The 21,011-nt window shown below is 33.4% G+C and overlaps 2 protein-coding genes across 3 annotated transcripts; one reads left to right on the top strand and one right to left on the bottom strand.

Moving 5' to 3' along the window:
* Positions 1-5,589: 5,589 nt before the first annotated feature.
* Positions 5,590-9,416, top strand: LOC101216574. The gene is made up of 6 exons (XM_004144670.3): positions 5,590-5,949; positions 6,288-6,572; positions 6,658-6,831; positions 6,964-7,070; positions 7,464-7,774; positions 8,544-9,416. Exons 1-6 carry the CDS (start codon positions 5,794-5,796, stop codon positions 9,107-9,109), a joined length of 1,599 nt encoding a protein of 532 aa, XP_004144718.1. The 5' UTR covers positions 5,590-5,793; the 3' UTR covers positions 9,110-9,416.
* Positions 9,417-11,232: 1,816 nt separating this feature from the next.
* On the bottom strand, positions 11,233-20,111 carry LOC101216810 (autophagy-related protein 11). Of its 2 annotated transcripts, none has more exons than XM_004144671.3 (5): positions 18,093-20,111; positions 15,578-17,258; positions 12,820-13,040; positions 12,037-12,238; positions 11,233-11,943 (listed from the first exon to the last, which is right to left on the bottom strand). In XM_004144671.3, the coding sequence occupies exons 1-5, from the start codon at positions 19,034-19,036 to the stop codon at positions 11,533-11,535; spliced, it is 3,459 nt and encodes a 1,152-aa protein (XP_004144719.1). In that variant the 5' UTR covers positions 19,037-20,111; the 3' UTR covers positions 11,233-11,532. The 2 variants fall into 2 exon arrangements, with proteins under 2 accessions (XP_004144719.1, XP_011648903.1); XM_011650601.2 differs by having other exon boundaries at positions 12,037-12,229.
* Positions 20,112-21,011: the final 900 nt, after the last annotated feature.

Below are 21,011 nucleotides of genomic sequence, written 5' to 3'. Positions count from 1 at the left end.
GAGTTCATAACTCAACACAGTAATCCAAACACCTCCTTAATGGATTACTGTTTCTTTTTTATAATGTTCCAATCTATCACAACAACTCAAGTATTATTCTATGATTAGTTTCTAAAATAAGCAATTTCATTGTTGAGATTATACAGTATATTTTCATTGGCATAGCTTTTAGAATAAGATCAGTCTCATTGAAGTGATGCAGTTGAAAACTGTCATAGCCTTTGCTTTACAGATTTCAAGATTCGGCAGCCTTGTACTGATAGCTTCTTCAAAACTCTACAGAATAAAGGTAAAAGTCATTGCTTGTAATTAACCAATTGCTTAAATGTTGAATACATAGGACGAAGAAATCAAGAAGAAACAACTTGTTCTCTGATTAATAAGTATACCCTTCACTAGCATCTTATCTCTAGGAATAATTTTAGATTATGGTTATTGTTTGTGTGATCATAATGAATAAATGATTTGCTTCAGTATTGAGAATCTCTCCTATGATTGCTGAATGATTACTTGTGGTAGTTCTTTTAGATTTACCTTTTAATATGTTTGATTCAAAAGGCTGGAAGAAGAAGCAGACGAATATATATTTTTTCTTCTTCAAAAATTTCCCCTAATTTTGACCTCTTAAATATCAACAAACCTGTGTTTTTGTCTCTTTTTCTTTGATTTAGCTTTGCAAAATGTATATAAGTCAACAAATTGAAGTGATTTATATTTGATCTATCACGGGCAAGATAACTTAATTTGTAAGTTTGTTGATCGTAAATTAATAGTTTGCGACTCTCAACTACTATTGGTTGGCCTAATAGTAAAAATAAGACATATAGTCTCAATAACTAACTTAAAGATTAATTATTTAACCCATGGCGATCACCCAAATGTTATAGAATAAAATGAGTTGTTCGATAAGATTAGTCAAAATGTGCGGAAGCAGAAAGTTTGGGATTCTCTTTTTACTTATTTTACTAATTTTTTTTAGATGAGAGAAATTCTTTCTCTAAGTTTATTCGTTTGTCTTTGCCAGTTGCAAAGTTTAGGTTTTGATGTTTGGAATCTCGAGATACTATTGAGATTATTTCACATCTCACATAAAACTTCTTTCTTTTTCTTCTTCTCTCTCACCTTTTGAACATAAGTAATTAGGATCCAGATTTGAACATCAATTCTTATGATTAGTTGTATAATGTTCCATTAGGTTCCATTGGATAATCATTTGCTTCTTTTTGCTTGAATTTAGTGCTTTTATTTTTCTGTCTTTTAATGTATTTTCCTTTATTTGCTGTTTATTGTACTATATTTTCATTTATTAATTAATGACTTAATTAAGATCAATTAATCAATTGCTGATTTGTGCACCTTTTCCCATCATGAATTACTAATTTTAGTTTTGAAAATTTTGCTTAAATTTTGAATGTTTTTTTTTATAGAAACATATAATAGGGAGAGAAATATGTGAATTACAAAATTTAAAGAAAAAGAAAGAGAATATTATAAAATTGTTGCAATTATTATTATAATGAAAAGTTAAAAGTGTAGTTACTAATTAAGTTCAAACTTAAGAACACATCATTTAATCCATTTGCAATTATTATAATGAAAAGCTAAAAGTGTATGTACTAAATTCAAACTTTTAAGAATATATATTTTAATCCATCAATTCTTTCCTTTCTTGTGAATGTTTTTATTTTCTTTGTCTTTTCCAATGTAAACTTCTTTGTTTGAACCTATTTTTTTTATTTATTATTTTTCCTAGGCCCTTTCTTAATATACATTATGTTGTGTTATAAAGTCTAGTATTTTATTGTATTTTACTTTCAAAAAGTATAATTAAATAGAAAAAAAAGGGCAAAAGAATGTATTCCTACCTTCATTGAGATTAAAGAGAATATTTATGATGATCCTTGTAGACCCAACAAAAAAAAAATTAAAATATAGATAAACGTATAGACCGTGATAGAAGAAAATAAACTACTATTTATGTCATATTAGTTTATGGTTTAGAAGTTTTATTATTTAAAATAAATTTTCAAAAAAAGTTGCAACTTGTTTTTGTAATTATATATACAAATCATAACAATAAAATTTATAATTACACTCGAAACAAGCTAAATTCAATTAACATACTTGTGTTAGCGATATAGAAGTTTGTGGTTTAAATTATCCATTTTTGTTGTGTGAAAAAGATATTATGGTTTGCTTTTGTAAGATCGCGATGCTAGTAATAATAATAATAAAGTGTGATATTCAAGAGAATATGTGAGAGGGTATAAAATCGGCCCTACGACACAAGTTTTAACTCAATAGAAAAGAGGGAAATATCATATGAGAGTTAGAAAATTGATATATCGTTGTTATATTCTAGGATAACAGTCTTTGACTCTCGTCTCAAGGCTGGATTCAATTGAGACCTAAGTGCGATGGGGAAATTGGCTGAAGATGAGTGCAAGGTGCAAATAATATTGCGGCCGAAGCCCCACTCGAAGAAATCAATGAACAAGGTCTCTAAACCTACTAAAAATCAAGAAAGCGCATTCAAATTCTTTGAACCTCTCGATCTTGCTTTGATGGTACGTACTGATCCATAGTGAATGAAGAGAAATCAGCCTTTCGAAACTTCTTCGTGCTTGGGGAGGTGGAAGATGCAACTTTTTTCCATAGATTTTTTTAGTCTGAAATTTTCTATATCATGTCAAGAAAGGAAATGCATTTTGAATTATTTGAATACGAGACACTATCAGTAGCAATAACGATAAAACGTAATTCACAAGCATAATCAATCAATTTCTTAACTCGTAAATGAAATCACATTATTTCATTATAGATTTGGATGTGAGTCTCATGTATCAGTACAATTATATAACAAAAACAAATAAATCAAAAGTAATAAAAAAAAGAGATCAAATATTTTATTTTTGAGAATTATATATTACAAAAATGCAAAAAGACACAAAACTAAATTAAAAACTCTATTATTGTTGGTCACCTGTGATAATGATTTTTGATCGGTTTCTTATGTGGACCAATCAGCAGTGAGGTCCCACCTTATGAAATCAGATGACGTTCCCATCTGATTGCTTCTCACAATGAAACGTGTCAATCGAGGCCCCACGTGTCAATCTCTAAATAGGGAGCTTCTGGGTCCCGCATTTTTATCCATTTAATCCGTATCTGTCTGCCAGCTCACCCTTGCTTTACTTAATTTCCGAAATGACAAAACTACCCCTTGCAAGGATTTTTGTTTTCCGCTTTCTTTCTCATTTTAGATTTTATAAAACAAAGATTTTGGAGATTTTAGGGACATGTTCGAGTGAAGGTTATTTTAGATGAAATATTCTTATCATTGTGAGATTGAATCTTATTTTATCTAATATGGTAGGGATTTGATTCATCTGCTTTGGCATGTTAATTTTACTAAAATGAAAGTAGTTCGATTATTAAAAAGTTTTAGTGTAAACTTAATTATATACCCTATTGATTATCATTTTTAATTTTTGTGTACTCTATAAAAAAGCTATATGTATCTATTATTGATCTTTAGTACAATTAGGGTGTTGTTAGCTTTTTGGTATCACTAAATGAGTTGAGAGAGTTTTCATTTTCTTGTCCTTCATTTCCAAATCCATCACTAAATGAGAAGTCATTTATGACCGTTTGATTGTGATCCGTGGAAACGATTGGATTTATCCTTGAACTTGTAAAAAGAGAAGTGTATTGATTATCTCTAATCCATAGAAAGAGTCAACAAATTTAGTGACATACCCAAGAGAAACTTGGGAAGTGGACGTTGGTTGGTCCACTATACAATTGTCGTGTCAATTTCTCTATTCTTTTCCTATTTAGTTTTACAATTAATTTGTTGATATAGTTCATTGCATAAAATTAATTGCTACAACTTGTGTTTGACTTTCTGTATATGACATTATAAGACATTTGGAGGTAAATGCATTTGTATGAACCACTTGTGTAAATTACTTATTAGCAAAAACTTCATTAATTTGCTTAATTGGATCCACTTAGTTGAAAGGTTTCATTCATGTGTAAAAACCCTATTCACCTCAACTTTTAATTTCGACCAAATTAAACTCTAAATATAATTTGTAATTCTTTTTTAAAAAATAAATACTAATGCTATTTTTACTCTACTAATTTTGTGTCAAGTTAGGTGATAATATTTCTTTTAAACAAATGCCTACTATAAAATAAAAACAGGTACTTTGTTTTGTTTAGGATGAAAAGTGCAATAATTAACCAAGTTTAGGGTATAGTGATATAATCAAGAGTTCAATACAAAAATAAATACTATACCTTGCAAATTTTTAGATATAAGTATGAAAAACTTTAGTAAAAGATATCAATATACTATAAATAAACTAAAATTTAGTCAAAATGTGATGTCTTTTACACTTCAATTGAAAAACTTTTTTTATTAGAAAACTACCCATGATTTTTTATATACATATATAAACATTTGGAAGAAATCTAAACTCTTCAATTGTCCACTTAGTATTTTTTTAAAAGAAAGTTTTGACTCAAAATCTCACAATAAAAAGAGTAAATGAAAAAAAAAGAAGAACTCTTAGGTTGCTAGGGTGTGAAAGCAAAGTGAGTGGAGCTCATTGAGTTATAATATTTAATAAGGAAATTATGGTCCCATTGAATTAAATGCATAATTTAAAACTTAACTCTATTTTTTAAATAAAATTCTTTCATTTTTTTTCCCTTTTATTCTTTTAGTTAAATTCATGTTTTATTTTACATTTAGATCACAAATATTATTTAATAACAAACAATTTAAAGATAAATTACATCATAATAAACTAGTTTGAAGTTAATTTTCTCATTTAGAACATACCTATAACATACTTTAAAAAAATGATTTCAAATGCAATTTATAAAGGAACTTCTTACCACTCGATAACATAAATTTTAAAAATTAAGCCGATAGCTCAAATTTATTACTTTTGAAAAAAATGACAAAAAACAACCTCATCCATAAAATATAAAAAAATACTAATAAATCTGATACACTTAATGTCATTGATACACTACTAATACTTAAATGACATACTCCATACATTAAAAAACGACAAATTTGAGAAATGAAAAAGAACAATATAATACACTTTTTAAACATTCCGTTTATAATTTGTCATCTACTTAAATTTTCATATCCAAATTAGCAAAAAAAACTTATTTGAACTTAACATTTATAATTTGTAGAATACAAGTCGTGAAATATACGTATGTGGTGAAGTAAAGGAAAAAGAATATAAATGCATGAAGCATAGGGAAAGAAAAACAATAATAAAATGTTTGGGACCATGAGGAGAACTAAAATAATAAATAATATTACCATATTATAAATATATAAATATATATATGACAAAGACAAATTAACTATTTATAATCCAAGCGCACGTGCCATCGCACGTGAATGTCGCCGTCAAATTAGACTCCGCCAACCCGACCCGGACGGCGTTATGATTTTTCTCTCCCAAAATCTCTCTCTCTATATTTATCCTTTTTTTTTTTCTCTTCTCTCTCTCCCTTTTATTTTTCTTAATTTATTTAAAATTAATAAAATTAAATTTTAAAAAATAAAAAATAAATTTTTCTGTGGAGCTTTCAGAATCTCCGTCGTCTTTCGTATTTCCTATCCATTTTGGTCACAGATCGTCGTTCTAGGGTTTCTTCATTCTTGTATTCGTTTTGAAGCTCTATTTTGGATTTCTTTGGCCATTTGTTTCAATTTTCGGTATCTGAAAAAAGGGTCGAACAAGAGCAAGAGTTTTGATGGTGCAGTTGATGAAATCCGGGAATCATTCTCTTGAGCCCGATATGGCGTCCTTTCGCGACAAGGTACCGGTGAAACTGGAGATCGAAGACTCTCTTGAAGAGGACCATGGTCCCTTCCCCAAGCGATTGAAAACGGTGACGACGGATTCTCCGGTATGTGGTGTTGGTTTTTCTTCTGCTTGGTTACGAAGAAATTTTGGGGTTGAGAGATTTTTTTTTAATACTTGGTACTATTTTGACTACTGAATGTTATGCATTTCAACGTTGAAGTTTATTATTTATTAACTTTTTTTTTTTAACGGAGATTGATCTTCTGTATTATTTTTTCTTTTTTTGCTATTCCATTTGTTTTTTAGGGGTGAGATGATGCACTTTTGATTGTTGAAGAGTTACGGTTGAAATTTTTATTTCAAATTGTGATTTTCTCGTCAGTTGAAATGATTTTGGCCATTTTTGTTTGTTGTTTTTGCATGATCTTGCCAAACTTGAAGCAACAAAGTGATGGTAACGATGATTTTGCTGTACCGCCTTCACAATATAATCCGCTTGATGAGCCTAGTCCTCTTGGTTTACGGTTGAGGAAGAGCCCTTCATTGTTGGATCTAATTCAAATGAAGCTTTCACAATCGACTGCTGCTTCAAGCGATGTGGCGGAATGTGAAAGCTTTAACTCTTCATTGAAAAAGGAAAATAAAGGCACTGTCATTCCTTCCTCTACTGATAAGTTGAAAGCTTCAAACTTTCCTGCATCGCTTCTAAGGATTGGTGGTTGGGAGGTACAATCTATGCATCTCCCTTGTGTATTTAATCATTTTTAAATGGTGTGGATATTAAGTAATTGAGGTCATGTATTTTCGACAGTATAAATCAAGATATGAAGGTGATTTGGTGGCAAAATGTTATTTTGCTAAGCACAAGCTTGTTTGGGAAATTCTTGAAGGTGGGTTGAAGAGTAAAATAGAAATCCAGTGGTCTGATATCATGGCCTTAAAGGCCAACTGTCCTGATAATGGGCCTGGTACTCTGAATGTGGTGGTAAGCACTTCTTATTTTTGCCTAATGCCTTATTTGCTTGCTTTCTCTTTTTGAAAGACATGAGAGTTATTTGGGAAACTTCTTGTATTTATTTTATGGCAGCCTATTTTATTTTATTTTTCTTTTATGTAGTTGGCTAGGCAGCCCCTTTTCTTCAGGGAAACAAACCCTCAACCAAGAAAACACACTTTATGGCAGGCGACTGCTGACTTTACCGATGGCCAGGCTACTGTTCACAGGTATTACTTGTGATTTTACCATCTTTGAAGACTAAAATGCTATGCCTTACACTTTCCTTTTTGTGCTCTGTGTTTAAATTTACTTCTCAGTGATAATCAGTGGTAGAAGTCTGTCTATAGAATAGACTCTTCATGTCTTTTGTGCATAAATTTTTTAGTAGAGGAACCTCTGTTTTGATATATCATTTCTGAGATGGTTGAATGGGAGAATTAGATTAGATTGTCATTTCTTTATTCTTTCATCTCATTTTCTTCAAGTGCTGACTGGGTTTTCATTTTTCATATCTTGGGTGCATGAACTCTGTCTTTGGCCATTTAATTTTCTTTTTGCTGGTTACTTTCCATCTTGTAGGAATGAAAATCATTACAGAAATCTAATTTTGTGATTTTTAGGCAACATTTTCTGCAATGTCCTCAAGGATTGTTGAACAAACACTTTGAAAAGCTAATTCAGTGTGATATGCGTCTTAACTTCTTAAGCCGACAACCAGAGATAGTTTTGGATTCACCATATTTCGAACGAAGAGTGTCTGTTTTTGAGGATCCAGAACACCAAGCAGAAAATAGTAAAGGATCAATCGTATCTGTTCTGACAGATGGTACCTCGCCATCTCCTCAGCAATCATCCCTGAAGATAGAACAACAAGACTCTACTTGTACGACTGTAGAGCATCACTCTCAAGAAGCACCATCACCTTGTTCAGGTGACAACTTATTGATTTGCTATTTTTTATATGCGTTTTAGTGGATATGTTTTAATATATATTTTTTTTATTATTGTTCTTCTTTTGTATCTTGTTATTAGAATATTATTGAATTGAATAAGTTAAAAAGTAATATAGAATAGGGCCCAATATAGAGAATCTCTTTAACATTGAAGATATGTTAACTGAATAGCCAACATTTGAGATATTTTAACCAATAATTCTAGTTTTCTATATTTATAAATGGAAAAAAGAGCGAGGATGAACGAAGGGTAGCCCAGCAATCTAGCATCCTTATCATCCATACTTGACAACAAATGTCTTATATAGCTTGTGAGTTTAAATGGATTTTGCTATCAAAAGGATTACATACTGGAAATATCTGTTTTCCATGCCACACCACATGACAACATATTTTTGTTTATGATTATGTGTATTGTCATGGTTGAATGATGTGTTCATTCTACTTAATTTTAAGGACAAAAGGAAAACATTTTCTTTATTTTTGAGTTCATGAATTCTTAGTGCAAAATCGTGTCACTTGCAAAATGTCCTGTGAGTCCAAAAAAAATCACATGGTGTCAACATCATGAGTTGAATGGTCAATATTCCTTTTCCGTCCATATCTCTTGCCAATTTCTTTCTGGAATCTTTGAGTTGTACCTTTTGCAAGGATTTCGTCAGGAATTAGTCCAACCAAATGTTTGTTTGTTTCCAAAATATCTGTGCTCTTCCTTTGTTATTGATTAAAGATGGAATCTTGTACCAGCCGAAGCAAGTGCAAATTTTGAAGTTGGTAGCTCTAGAAGCCCAAGGAATTGGGAACAAATGAAAGTGCCCGGGCTCCACCCGTCCATGTCAATGAGTGATCTCGTGAACCACATTGGGCACTGCATTTCAGAGCAGATGACAGCAGCAAATTCGTCATTTGCCAATCAAGGACCAGAATACCAAGACATACTAGAAGACATTACACAATATCTCCTGAACGACAACCAATCCACAACTTCTGATGAGAAATCTCTCATGAAAAGGGTCAATTCTCTCTGTTGTCTCTTGCAAAAGGATCCAGCCAATCCCACAACTCAGAACTCACTGTTCAACGATGAAAGTCGAGTCGAAGGACCCGACAGTAGGAAGAACGATAAAGTTGGTAACATATTAAGGGGAGATGTCAAAGCTTTCGGCGAGGACGTAAAAGATAACTCGGGCACTAAGCAGGCAGTTGGTATGTCTAGGAAGGATTCATTTGGTGAATTGCTGTTGCATCTTCCTCGAATCACTTCTATCCCAAAGTTTTTGTTCAATATCTCAGAAGAAGATAGTGAAAGCTAAAGTTAAAGTTGACGTCTCTGGCTGAAATGTTTCTCTGTACATTGCTTCAGAAATCGGCGTCGAGACGATTTACAAGCAGATGAGTAAATCTTCATGGGATTCTGAAATATATATTGATGAAGAATCCTATGTGTGTAATTTCATGTATTTAGGCAATTTTATGTATGTCTACATCTGTTTCAATTCTTTCCCATGTAATGTTATGAAACCAACTTACATAAGTTGTAAATGGAATAACCCTTGATGAATCAATCCATTGTAGAGGTTATACAATTTGAAACGAAATTAGCTACATATTTTGCTGCAATGCTTGTCCAACATGTTCCTGTTCATTTTCTAATTTCTTGGAGTAGAAAAGAGAATATCATATGGAAGAAGAGAGGATACATATGGCTAAGGGTTGAAATATCCATTGTTATATTTGTAAATCAGTGTTTGACATTACACATGAACATAACTAGTTATATTCGTGTTTGACATTTCAATCAATGATATGTCTATCCCTCTGTTGCCTTATAAGTAACACATAAACACAACAAATTATCATCTATTAATTTTATTTCTGTTATGTGTTGTGTTCATCTATTAATTTCATTATAAAATAGATGTATTCCTAAACTAATACTTTTGTTGTCTTATAAACATACATAAACACAACAGATTATCGTCTATTAATCCATTATTGGATACGAATACTTACACTGAGATCTGTTTTTCATCAATTTTAGTTTGAAAGTAAAAAAATAATAATTGAATTCTTTATTTAAGTAATTTTAACACTTTATCAAAAAAACTTCTTTTACAAACCAACTTTAAAAAAAAAAAAAAACAAAAAACAAAAAAAACAAAATCTTCTATTAAATTAATTTATAATTATTGTTGCCAAATTCTAAAAAGAGTTGAAGCTGTTTCCTAATCAATCAAAATCTCAAATGCAACCAAAGTGCACTAACACAATCAAAATTTTCTACTAAATCGTATGATAACTAACTCAAAAATTTGAAATAAAAGAGAGTATATTTAACCCAATCATTTACCTGAACATATTTTCCAGAACTATCAATGTTAAAACAACTTAGCCAACTAAATATCCCTATACTAATTTTCCAGGCTGACTTATTAAGAAGTGTGTTTATGATTGTTGACTTACCATTGTAAAAGTAGAAAGTATAACCTTTTGTTTAGACCAAATCTCATTTATGGTTGATGGAGATGGCAAACAATTATAGTGGAGTGACGAATGATTCTGGTTTAGGAAGACATATCATGTCCAATTGATAGAATAAATTCAAAGGGATTAGGATGTGTGGGGAAAAGCCGAGAGTAAGTCCCTAAATTTATCCAGCGTCAGAGAATTTACAAAGATAAAACCAAGAATACCAAGAGATACTTATGGTTACATATCTTCTCAGTTATACTTTACTTGACATTCGTATTTTGTTTGTAATTTTGCTTTTTAGTTACTTGTTTGTATTAGTACATTTTTTAGATTAGGAAGAGATAAAGTGAAGGTCATGCCCCACCCAAATTCCATCATAATATTATCATTTTAAAAAAAAAGATTCCAAAGAGATAAGATGCGAGGTCCTGTCGACCATTATTTATATCTTTCCACTTTGTAAAATTATTGTCAACACGTGTACAATCTTTTTGGATGAATGATATCTTAGTGGGAGATTCTTAACAGTTTTTTTCTAACTTTGTTGCATACCATATCTATTATAGTCTTAACACGATATGACAATCTGAGTTTTTTCCACCTATATTCATGAAAAATTGTGATAGAATTGGTAGATTGCTTGAGGAATCTACACATGGCAATAAATATATCACATGAAAAATTCCAACAAACTGTTATAAAATGTAAGATCATCACGAACGTACTGGCATTGTAATAGAGATGTCATCCTTAACACTACAAGGTTATTGTAATAGAGATGTCATCCTTAACACTACGAGGTTAGATTTCATACTTTTGTGAGCGACAAGTCGTCGGTCAAAAACACAATCTCGAAGAGGCCATCCATTCAAAAAATCAAGAGGCAGAATCAGAAAAGTAAAAGGAGTCCCGGAAAAACTTGTAAAATCCAAGAGAGAATAAGATTTTGATGAAGACATGGGTATGAGAAATTAGCTGAGCATTGGCATTTTGAACTAATATTTATATATAGATATGAAGTCATCAAAGTAGTGTCAAACTAGAAGAGTAGGTGGCAATAATATTCACAGTTTTCAACACTTAAAAAAGTGTTTTAAAATATTTACATAGAGAGATGGGTATAAAGTGAGGGGTTAAAAACTCATTCCACCATCATTTTGTACAAAAGAAAAATAAAGGTTCACCTCCCAACAATTGTTCTTCAATGTTATTGATATGTACACTTGGGATCTTCCATCATGTCAGACTCTGTTGTTTGCAGGGATCAGGAAGCTGTTGAATGAATAGCAGTATCCGGTAACATCGCTACGGTCACTATAAAATATTCACACCCGACCGGGAGACCGTATGGGTTCGAAGATAAACCTGAATTCAAGGTCAACCTGTCAGTCCCCGAGTCGGAGATCACACAATCAGTTTGATCCACCGTACCATGATCACGCCGAGGAGAAGGCGGTGATGGTTTCACAGTTTGGTGTTCAATGTGGACAATCTGCCCAACAATGTAGTTAGAACGAGTTAGGAGATTGTCAGCAAATAAAGCCACGGATTCAGCAGACAGGTAGTAGTTGGCGCAATTACGATTAATTGCCTCATAATGCCCAGCTGCATTCCTAACGAATGCAGCAATCTCATGGACTTCCATTCGACCAAAAGAAATCTTCTCCTTGTTTGCCTGTAAGATGGCGCAATTCAATTCAGTATATCGATCCAGATTATGAGCAATCTGAACCTGAACTTAAACCAACAACATATTCAAACAGATTACCTGCTTCTCGAGTTGATGCTTTGTGTATAAAGTTTTAACAAGCTCTTTCTTCTCTTCCAGTTCCTTGACAAGTTGTTCGTTGGTAGCTTCAAGCTTTGCGTATTTCTCGTGTTGTTTGACCAAATGTCCAACTCTTTCTGCTATAGCCCAGATACATTGCCGGAATTCATTTGTGCCATCATTTTCATTGTCACTGCCAGAACTAATAGAATTCTAGGTAAGTTTCATTAATTAAATAAATAACTGATAAAACATTTCATAAAAAGGATACTTGAAACACAAGATCTTTAGAATTCAGAATTAAATGTAAAGGTAAATAAAATGAAATTTGCTGTTCATAGTTCTAGAACTAAATCTCATAACTATAAAAAAAATTACCAATAGCTTATCAACTAGTATCAAGCTCGAGGTTAGAGATTCGACTCTACATATTGTTCATAGTTCTAGAACTAAATCTCATAACTATAAAAAAAATGACCAATAGCTTATCAACTAGTATCAAGCTCGAGGTTAGAGATTCGACTCTACGTATTGTAGAAAATGATAATAAATAAATCTTATAACTAGGAGGATTGCACACCACAGTACAAGCGCATTTTAAAACACATGAATATTTAAAGAAAAAAATTGAAAGAGCAGAAATGCATTCATTTGCATGTAGAAAAACAACGGAATACTAGGTATAAGGTGGCATTTGCTCCTCTCCTTTTAGTGTGGGTAAGGGGAATGGTTTGGAAACCAGTAACTAAGCAAAAAAAAGAAAGAAAGAAAAAAGCGACTTACTTGGCTAAAGATTGTGCTAAAGTGCGTAACGAATGAGCAAAAGCAGCCGCTCCATTCGGAGCAAAAACATAAGATTTTAGTCTTTCAACGTGGCCCCGCATCTTCACAGCTGATGTACGAAGTGCAGTATACTCTGAAGCCCTACGAGCAGCTGCACAAAGATGGGTTTGAGCTTCCTCTCTCGCTTCATGCAGACAATTCTCCAAGTGGGCACAATTCATCTGCGAGGATGGATAAAGAATGATTTACAATGATCACAAAAACCTTAAACAAAAATCTGCATTGACGTGGAAAAAAATTATTGATCATGATGAATGAAAACTAAAATAGAAATGAAAAACCACAGTTAGACAAATCACAGGTATAGTAACGTAAAACTAATCTTGGGCTTCCGCTGTAAGCAATCCAACTCAGAACTCATGGAAACTGAAAACTAACTAACCATCAACAGAAAACTATGGTATGATGAAAGCTCTTTAAGCTCCTTTCATTTCATATATCAATGAAATCTGTTTAAAAAAACCATGGTAGTTAAAAGGAGATACCGGAAAGCCTACACCAATGATAATCTAGGATTCCAGATGCATTAAAGTTTTTAATTATTGAATATCAAATAATTCATTCACTTCGCAGGTGGGCACGGTATTATTGGCGTTGAAGGCAGTCCTCTGGAACTTTATTGGTGAATGGGAAAACGACTGAAGTCTTTTTATCTACTCACAATAGAAATATGAAGACTAGATTATACATATAATAACAATTTTAAAAATTAACAAATTCTAGAAGTTTTCTAAGAGATTGTTCCGAGAAAAGAGGACTTTTTTACAGAAATTTATAAACATTACATATTATACTCACAATGATCAGCCAACACATTAAATATAACAAAAATTCACACCTGTGAGGTAGTGAAGAATCCTGGGGAAGCTTGACAAAGACAAACTGATTTTTTATTTTATTTTAGAAACTGACCTTCCAATGCAAAAACAAAATGACAAAAAATGTTTATCAAGGAGTGACAGTTACTCTCCAGCTTAGCAAACTGGCCAACTTATTTCGTACGTAGATTTTGTGCCACTTATCAATGGCTCTGTTTATATTCTAAGGAGAGGGAAATTTTCTACTAACTCTTTCCTCCAATGCATGTTTGGCTTACGGAGGCTGGTCTTTCATTTTGGGAGAATTAGGCCCACCACCCAATTTGTTTGTCCAGGCAAGTGAACGATTGGTTTTCAGAAGTCCTTGTGAGTTGTGGACATGAGTTCTAATAAGAATAATACCTCTTTGTCACACCAAATTTATATTCCTTATTTAGGGATCATCTGTTGTTAAGGTCGAGAAAGGAGTATGGACAATATTTCAGAATGACAAATGGGCAGGTTCTCTTGAAAAAGGATTTGTTCTCCAAATTCTTGGCAACTTCTGTTCTTAAAGATATAACAGCAAAAAGGACTGAAATGGAACTTCCAATTCATGAAGAGGCAAGGATAAAGAAAAGTGACATGTACATATTGGATTATATTTGAATTTTTCAAGGACCTACTAGGCATAAGATTGAAAATTTAGGAACATACAGCACATGTTTGAAAGTTCAAGAACCAAATAGATACAACCCGAAAATTGTAGGGACCAAATTTGTAAATTAACATAAAATTCAATTCAAACACACTTTATAGTGTGTTGGAACGCATCCGTGTCCGACTGCTAGGTAAGGATTAAGGGTCACAGGCACAGTTCCAGAAAGATAAAGCAGAGGGATAAAATATAATCACGAAATACTTAATTCCTCGCTTTCCAACAGGACACTGATCAGCTGGACATTTTCGCTATAAACAAGAAAAGGGGAGAGGGATAAGATATCCCCCAAACACAAACATGCTACTGCTGAAAAGCTTCACAGCTGACATGTATTAAAAATTAGAATACCTACAATTAAACGTCAATCAAATCCCTAGTTTGTCCTAAAAGTATTGTTGGTTCTTTTCAAATAAGTTACCTTGACTAGTTTTGGAAGAGTTAAACAAAAAGCTATGGGGTTAATTCCCATCGGTAAGTCACAACAAACAGCTGGATCATCGCTCCCCTTCCCCAATCTGGTTTGGGAAAACCCATGAAATATAAAACGTTTCTACTAGCTGATTCCAGCAGCTGCTTTTAAACTTGCAATGAAGAAGAGATGGTTCTTCTCCAATTTAAAAATTTTAGAAACTAATGGAGGCAGACAAATCGACAGCATCTATCCACACCCCCAATATTTGAGAGTGGAGCAAAACGAAATACCATGATCATCCAAAGTTATATCCAGATTCAAAAGACTGCTTCTAACAAATTTCCCCAAGAGACCTAGAATTTGGTCACAATGACAACCATTCTGATACAATTAATTTAATATGCTTAAAAATCCCTAATATAAATTAGTAAGGTGATCTAACGAATTGGGTTCAGAGTCAATATTAATCTAACCTCCATCTTGTCCATTTGTAGGGTTGTTCATGTAAATCAAGACTGAATAATACCAAGACAACAGGGCTAGAGGATCCATGCATAATAAAAAGAAAGGAAATAGTTGGCTGGATAAAAGTGAGAAACATATGAGAGAAAGCTAGAAGTCACAGAAATGGTAAAAATGAACGCAAGGCTGTCAAAGCATTGGTCACTAGTTATAAACAAAGCTCCAAGTGAGATAAATCTTTAAGAGGCGATCAAAAGGCCCATGGTCTAGAGCAGAGCCAAGGGTCGTTACTTAATAAATTAGTACCTGAGATTCATCAAGAAGTTTCCTACTAGCTTCCAAATCTCTCTTCAGTACGACAACCTCCTCCAAAGAACCTTTAAGTTTGGTTTCAGTTTCACTCAACAAAATGGTCTTGTCTGCAAGCGCATTTTGCAACTCCAGCAGAAGGCCATTTGGAATATTAGATTCCAAATTGGGATTTTCTACTGTTTCACAAGGTAAGACATTCAGAGACCGAGGCATGCTCTCAGCTGTGGAACTGTTCGTCAGAGATATTCCCATCTGCCCTGCTACTTTATCTCTAACATATTTATCATTGTCTTGAAATTCTTCACGATTTGGTTCCATCATTGAGGAATCCAAATGAGGATTCTGATCACCACGGGAATCCAACATATTTTCATCCACTGCTTCACGCACTCTGCCAGGTTGTTCAGCAAAGAGCCCCAGCTTAACATCTAGTGAATTTGAGATGCAAGAAACCTCATCCATTGGCTCTGAAGTAGATACACAAAGTGCAGGGGCTTCTGGACCACCTAAGATTTGTGGTTTGCAATCACCACTCTTTACAGCCGAAACTGAAAAATCAGACACCACATTACTTGAGAGACTTTGCCCCTGCACATACTGGTCTGACAGTCTTTGTTCCAACTCTTTAATGCGTCTTTCGTATGATTCACACTGCATTTGCTTAGTTTTAAGCATTCGTTGAAGTTGTTTTCCATACTCATCTTTAAGACGCAGGGCTTCAGCTGTTTTCTCAGCAGCATTCTTTAAGACACTGTCAAGTTTGCTATCGTCACTTAAATCATATTCAGAAGAAAATGAACATATCGTGGCTAAAGCAGACGCAAGTTCAGCTTTCAATTTTGCATTTTCAACTTCCAACTTGCTGGTTCCAGCAATCTCTATTAACTCAGAACCTTCAACAAGCTCACCAGACCCATAACTCTCAAAGGTATCCTTCGAACTTTCTTCAGCCTCACCAGAACTCAAAGCTCCAATCGACTTTATAGAGGAGTCCTTAGTGATTCCTTGCTTCTCGTTCTTCCAAGGGAATCCTAACAAGTACTCAGGGGCATAACGGTCAAGGTCTAAGATACCAACATCAATCAAACATTCATCATAAGGAGATATATGGACATCACACGGGTTAGGAATATCATTTAGTCCCATGGATTCTATCACATCTCTTGGAAAGTATCCACCATGTTCCGTCAGAAACATCTCACGCCTTCTAACTTCATCCTCCCTCTTTCTTGCAAGCCTTTCAGCCATTTGACCAGCCATACCCATGTAAAGCTTCATGCAAGCTTTCCTTCTCACAACTTCAGAAAGACAAGCTCTATAGGCTGGACCAATCCCTCGCACTAACTTTAGGTCCATAAATAGGTCATCCTGACGCCCCATCGCCTCTTTAAAAACAGGAAATTGTAATTTGACATCTTTGATGATGTAAGAGTTATAAGCGATCTTTTGCATGTAATAGTGCAAGAAGTTGTTCATTTGATTCTTTTTATCCTTACAAACATCAAGTAGTTTGGAAACTGCACGATCACAAGCTTGCATTCTTGGCAGATGATTTTTGTCATGGACGTCATACATAGGACCTAAGGCCGAAACCGCATCATGAGGGCGAAGTGAGGAAGATAACTGACAAGATAAGCAATCATCCACCAGTTTCTTTACAGTGTCAACATCTTTGCTGCATTATTATGAACAAGCAAAACTTTAGAGTCATTGTCAACACACCACACAGTTTTTTTTGAACTTTTTTTGTGTAAAAACCATGCTGATGGGGAGAGAGAAATGAAAGAATACACAAAATAGAAAAGAAAAATAATAAAAGAGAGTCTAATCCTAACTACAGAAAATGACTCCAATTCAATAAATCAAGGCCATGCTCATAATTACAAAAACACAATGAAAAACGTCCACCGTAGCGATCCCCAAATACACTTCAACAGTTAAAAACTAGTGTATTAGATGTGTAACATGAACAATATTCCAATTTTATCAGATGCATGAATCATTGGATTAAAGTAACTAATATCATCAATATAAGAAAGAAGTGACAGACATAAGAAATAAGTATTGAATACACGAAGAGAGGATTGGGGAGGAGGGGGGACCAACGCCTGCAAGGAAGTATTAAACCTAGCAACCTCCCAAACACATTAGAACAGTTAATAACTACTGCAACAGAGATGATTTCTATGTCAAAAAAACTACTGTAATAGACATAATTTCAGATTGTACCAGATACATGAACACGAGATTGAAGTAGCTATCGTCACCATCTAAAAAGAACTTACAAACATAAGTGATAAAGTATTGAATATACAGAGAGAGGATCGAGGAAAAAAGAAAAAAAGGTAAAATTTTAATTGGGAGGGGGATGGTAATGGTAAAACCAGATGATAAAACATAAGTGAAAAAAGAAAAAAGTATTGAATTCACACGCCAAGGACAAAACCAGATGGTAGTAGTATGGACGGTGTGGATGCTTGAGCTATGGCAGAAGTACATAGAAGCTAACCTCAAGGACTGCATTATACTCTTTTGGTCGCTGATATACCGCTGATGATCCTTTATATTCAGTTCCAAATTTTTTATAGAGAAAGAAGCCCTGCTGGAAAACAAATCCTCAACTTTCCGCTTAACCTCGTTGAATATGTCCTTAAATTGAAAAACTTTGTTCTCAAACTGGCTGTGCGAACTGCTGCAATTTTCTGCTGATTTCCGCAAATTATCTTCCTTTACAAAATCCAGTAAGCACTTGCGGTTGACTGTTTGTAAGGCAGGATGAAGCTTAACAGACCTCAATTTCCCAATGTCTCTATCCAAATTCATCAACAAATCAGAATGAATACGATGCTGCTGCGAATAGCGCTTCATGAAATCTGTGTAGTTCTGAGTAATCATTTTATAGTATTGATCCAAATTACCCCTTGCAACTTCTATAGCTCTCTCTTGAACCCTCTGCTCTCGCAAAAGCCTCTCACAGCATTCATATTTCATCATTGTACTACTGTATATCATATGAGCTTTGTGATAATGGTAACGGAACTCACGCTCATAAGAAGGCAAAGCTTTCAAAGCAGGGTCTGATGCATCATCTAAAGGATGGGAATCTTGAGAAGAGGAAGGTGATGGCGGCTCAACAAGATCAAGGATATCAATCTGCTCCGGTGGAGGCGGAAGCGAATTGCTTTGTAGCCTGCATCGATCAAACAAAAAAACTTCCCGATCATCAGCTGGAAGCTTGTAAACCGAAAGGGGTCTCTGCGATTCAAGTCTAACATCCAAAGAGAGAATAACTTGATCATTACAGTTAATCCCAGTGACCGACTCAATCAAACGCATCACATCCTCAACCAGCATACCCTCGTGACAGTCAAGCTGAAATGAATGTCCATTTTCAGAAACATGAACCAGCAACTTGCCGCTATTTGCACCAGAATCTGTCACGCTTGAGCTCATCTTATCCACAACGAAGAATCTCAACCACAGGATGAAGACCGACAAGATTAAGCAGCCAAATTAAACCTTTCTTTTTCACAAAGAAAAGTGATGAACCAATCCGTCGTCTACGGCGGAGGCACGGCAAGGAAAGTCAAATCAACCGTTCTTCCAGATTACGCTCCGCCGTTGCTGCTAAACTTTAGAATCCCAAGCATTAAAAACCTTAGCCCTAAACTAAAATCCAAAATCTCAAATCGTTACTTCACTGCTAAAAGTACCCTGATCTAAAATCCCTAAAAGAAGCTAATATCGTCTACAGAGTTCTTGTTTATCAACCAACCTTCAAAACTACTCAATTCAACAGCAACCCCCACAACCTTCAACCGAAAATCCCAATCCCCAGCAAAATAACCACGAAGAACTAACAAAATCTGCCTGATTCCAACGTCTCTCCCGGTAAAACCCTACTAATAAATGACCGACCCACCCCACCCCCACAAAATCCTCAACGAAGATAACTTGATTTCCGTCCTTATTCACAAACTTCCTCAGAAGAACACGAAAAAAAAGGAACAAACCAACGGATCATCAAAACCAAAAACCTAAACACTAGGGTTGAAGGAAACAAACAGGTAACAACAGAAGAAAGAAAGGTGTGGAAAATGATCAAAAAAGCGATAACGTGAGGAGAATGATGAAGGAGAGAAATTTGATTCTTGACATAAGACAAAACTTCTACGAAACCTTACAACAATGTGATAATACTCGATATAAAAAAAAAAAAATATTAATATATGAAGATGAAATCTACGGGGGGTTTTTTTTTTTTCTTTTGTGTGTGTTATGTGTGTTTCATAATCTTCAACGATTTATGCTTGTGGGTTCGGTTCTGTCTTTGGCTATTGATTTGAATATGGAAAAGCCATGAAGGATGAAGGTTCTTCAATGGCGGCCACCACCATGGGAAAGCTTTTTTCTTCCTCCTCCTTGTTCTATCTTTAAAGTCTGGCGCTGTACGAAACTTTGAATGAAGCGAAGGGAAGCAAAGCAAAGCAAGAGCCCAGGGGCTTTGCTGTCGTAATGGTTTATTCAATTTTGGAAATTCCAATCATTTTTTCCCACATATTTATATATATAAATAGTCAAATTAATTAATCAATTTAGAATTTCAGAATTCATTAATCTATTATTTAACATAAGATTCAACTATCAAATTTTAGATATCTTATACACATAACTAAATTTATTTTTATATTTTAAATATAAAAAAAATTAAATTATATCAATGGTAAATGTTGATAGACACCCTCAATTTTAACAGTCAATATTGTAATTTAAATTCATTCAACCTAGATATTGTAATCTATCAATAATTAAATTCTATTATTTATACCTATCATCCAAAAATTATTTTTAACTATTTTATAAATATTTCAAAATTTATTGAATGAGAAATATAATATTATGAAAACAAATCACGAATTTTAGATTTTTTTTCCCCTCAAATATTGTATCTTATAAATTTGGTATAATGATTTAGTTTGGATTTTGATATTGTTTTGGTAATTTTAGGATTATTGTTATATAACAATTTTAGTGTTGTAATAATATATAGCTTTTGAATTAATAACTGACCTTACATGACCACAATAATTTTAAACAAAAATTTCAAAACTTTTTTAATGAATTATTTTGATCTAATATAGACCTTGATTAATTACAATTTGTATTTTATATCATAAAAGATATGTATAACAATTTATTGTGATGTTTTACAATATTTTTACAAATATTGTATATATAATTAAACTTTTGTCCATTTTTATTCTTTTTCTTCACAGTCTGTTTTATTTTGGTTATTTGTTATTTAAAGACTATAGTTAACTTTTATTCTTTATCAATACTAAATAGAACATATTGTGTTATCTGTATACGATATTTGATAGAGACTAAAGGTTCAATTTAATGAAACTGATACCAAAAATTAAACATA

The sequence above is a fragment of the Cucumis sativus genome, chromosome 2 (genome assembly GCF_000004075.3).
Source record: "Cucumis sativus cultivar 9930 chromosome 2, Cucumber_9930_V3, whole genome shotgun sequence".
In the NCBI taxonomy this organism is placed as follows: Eukaryota; Viridiplantae; Streptophyta; class Magnoliopsida; order Cucurbitales; family Cucurbitaceae; genus Cucumis; species Cucumis sativus.
This window is presented reverse-complemented; position numbering and strand designations above follow the sequence as displayed.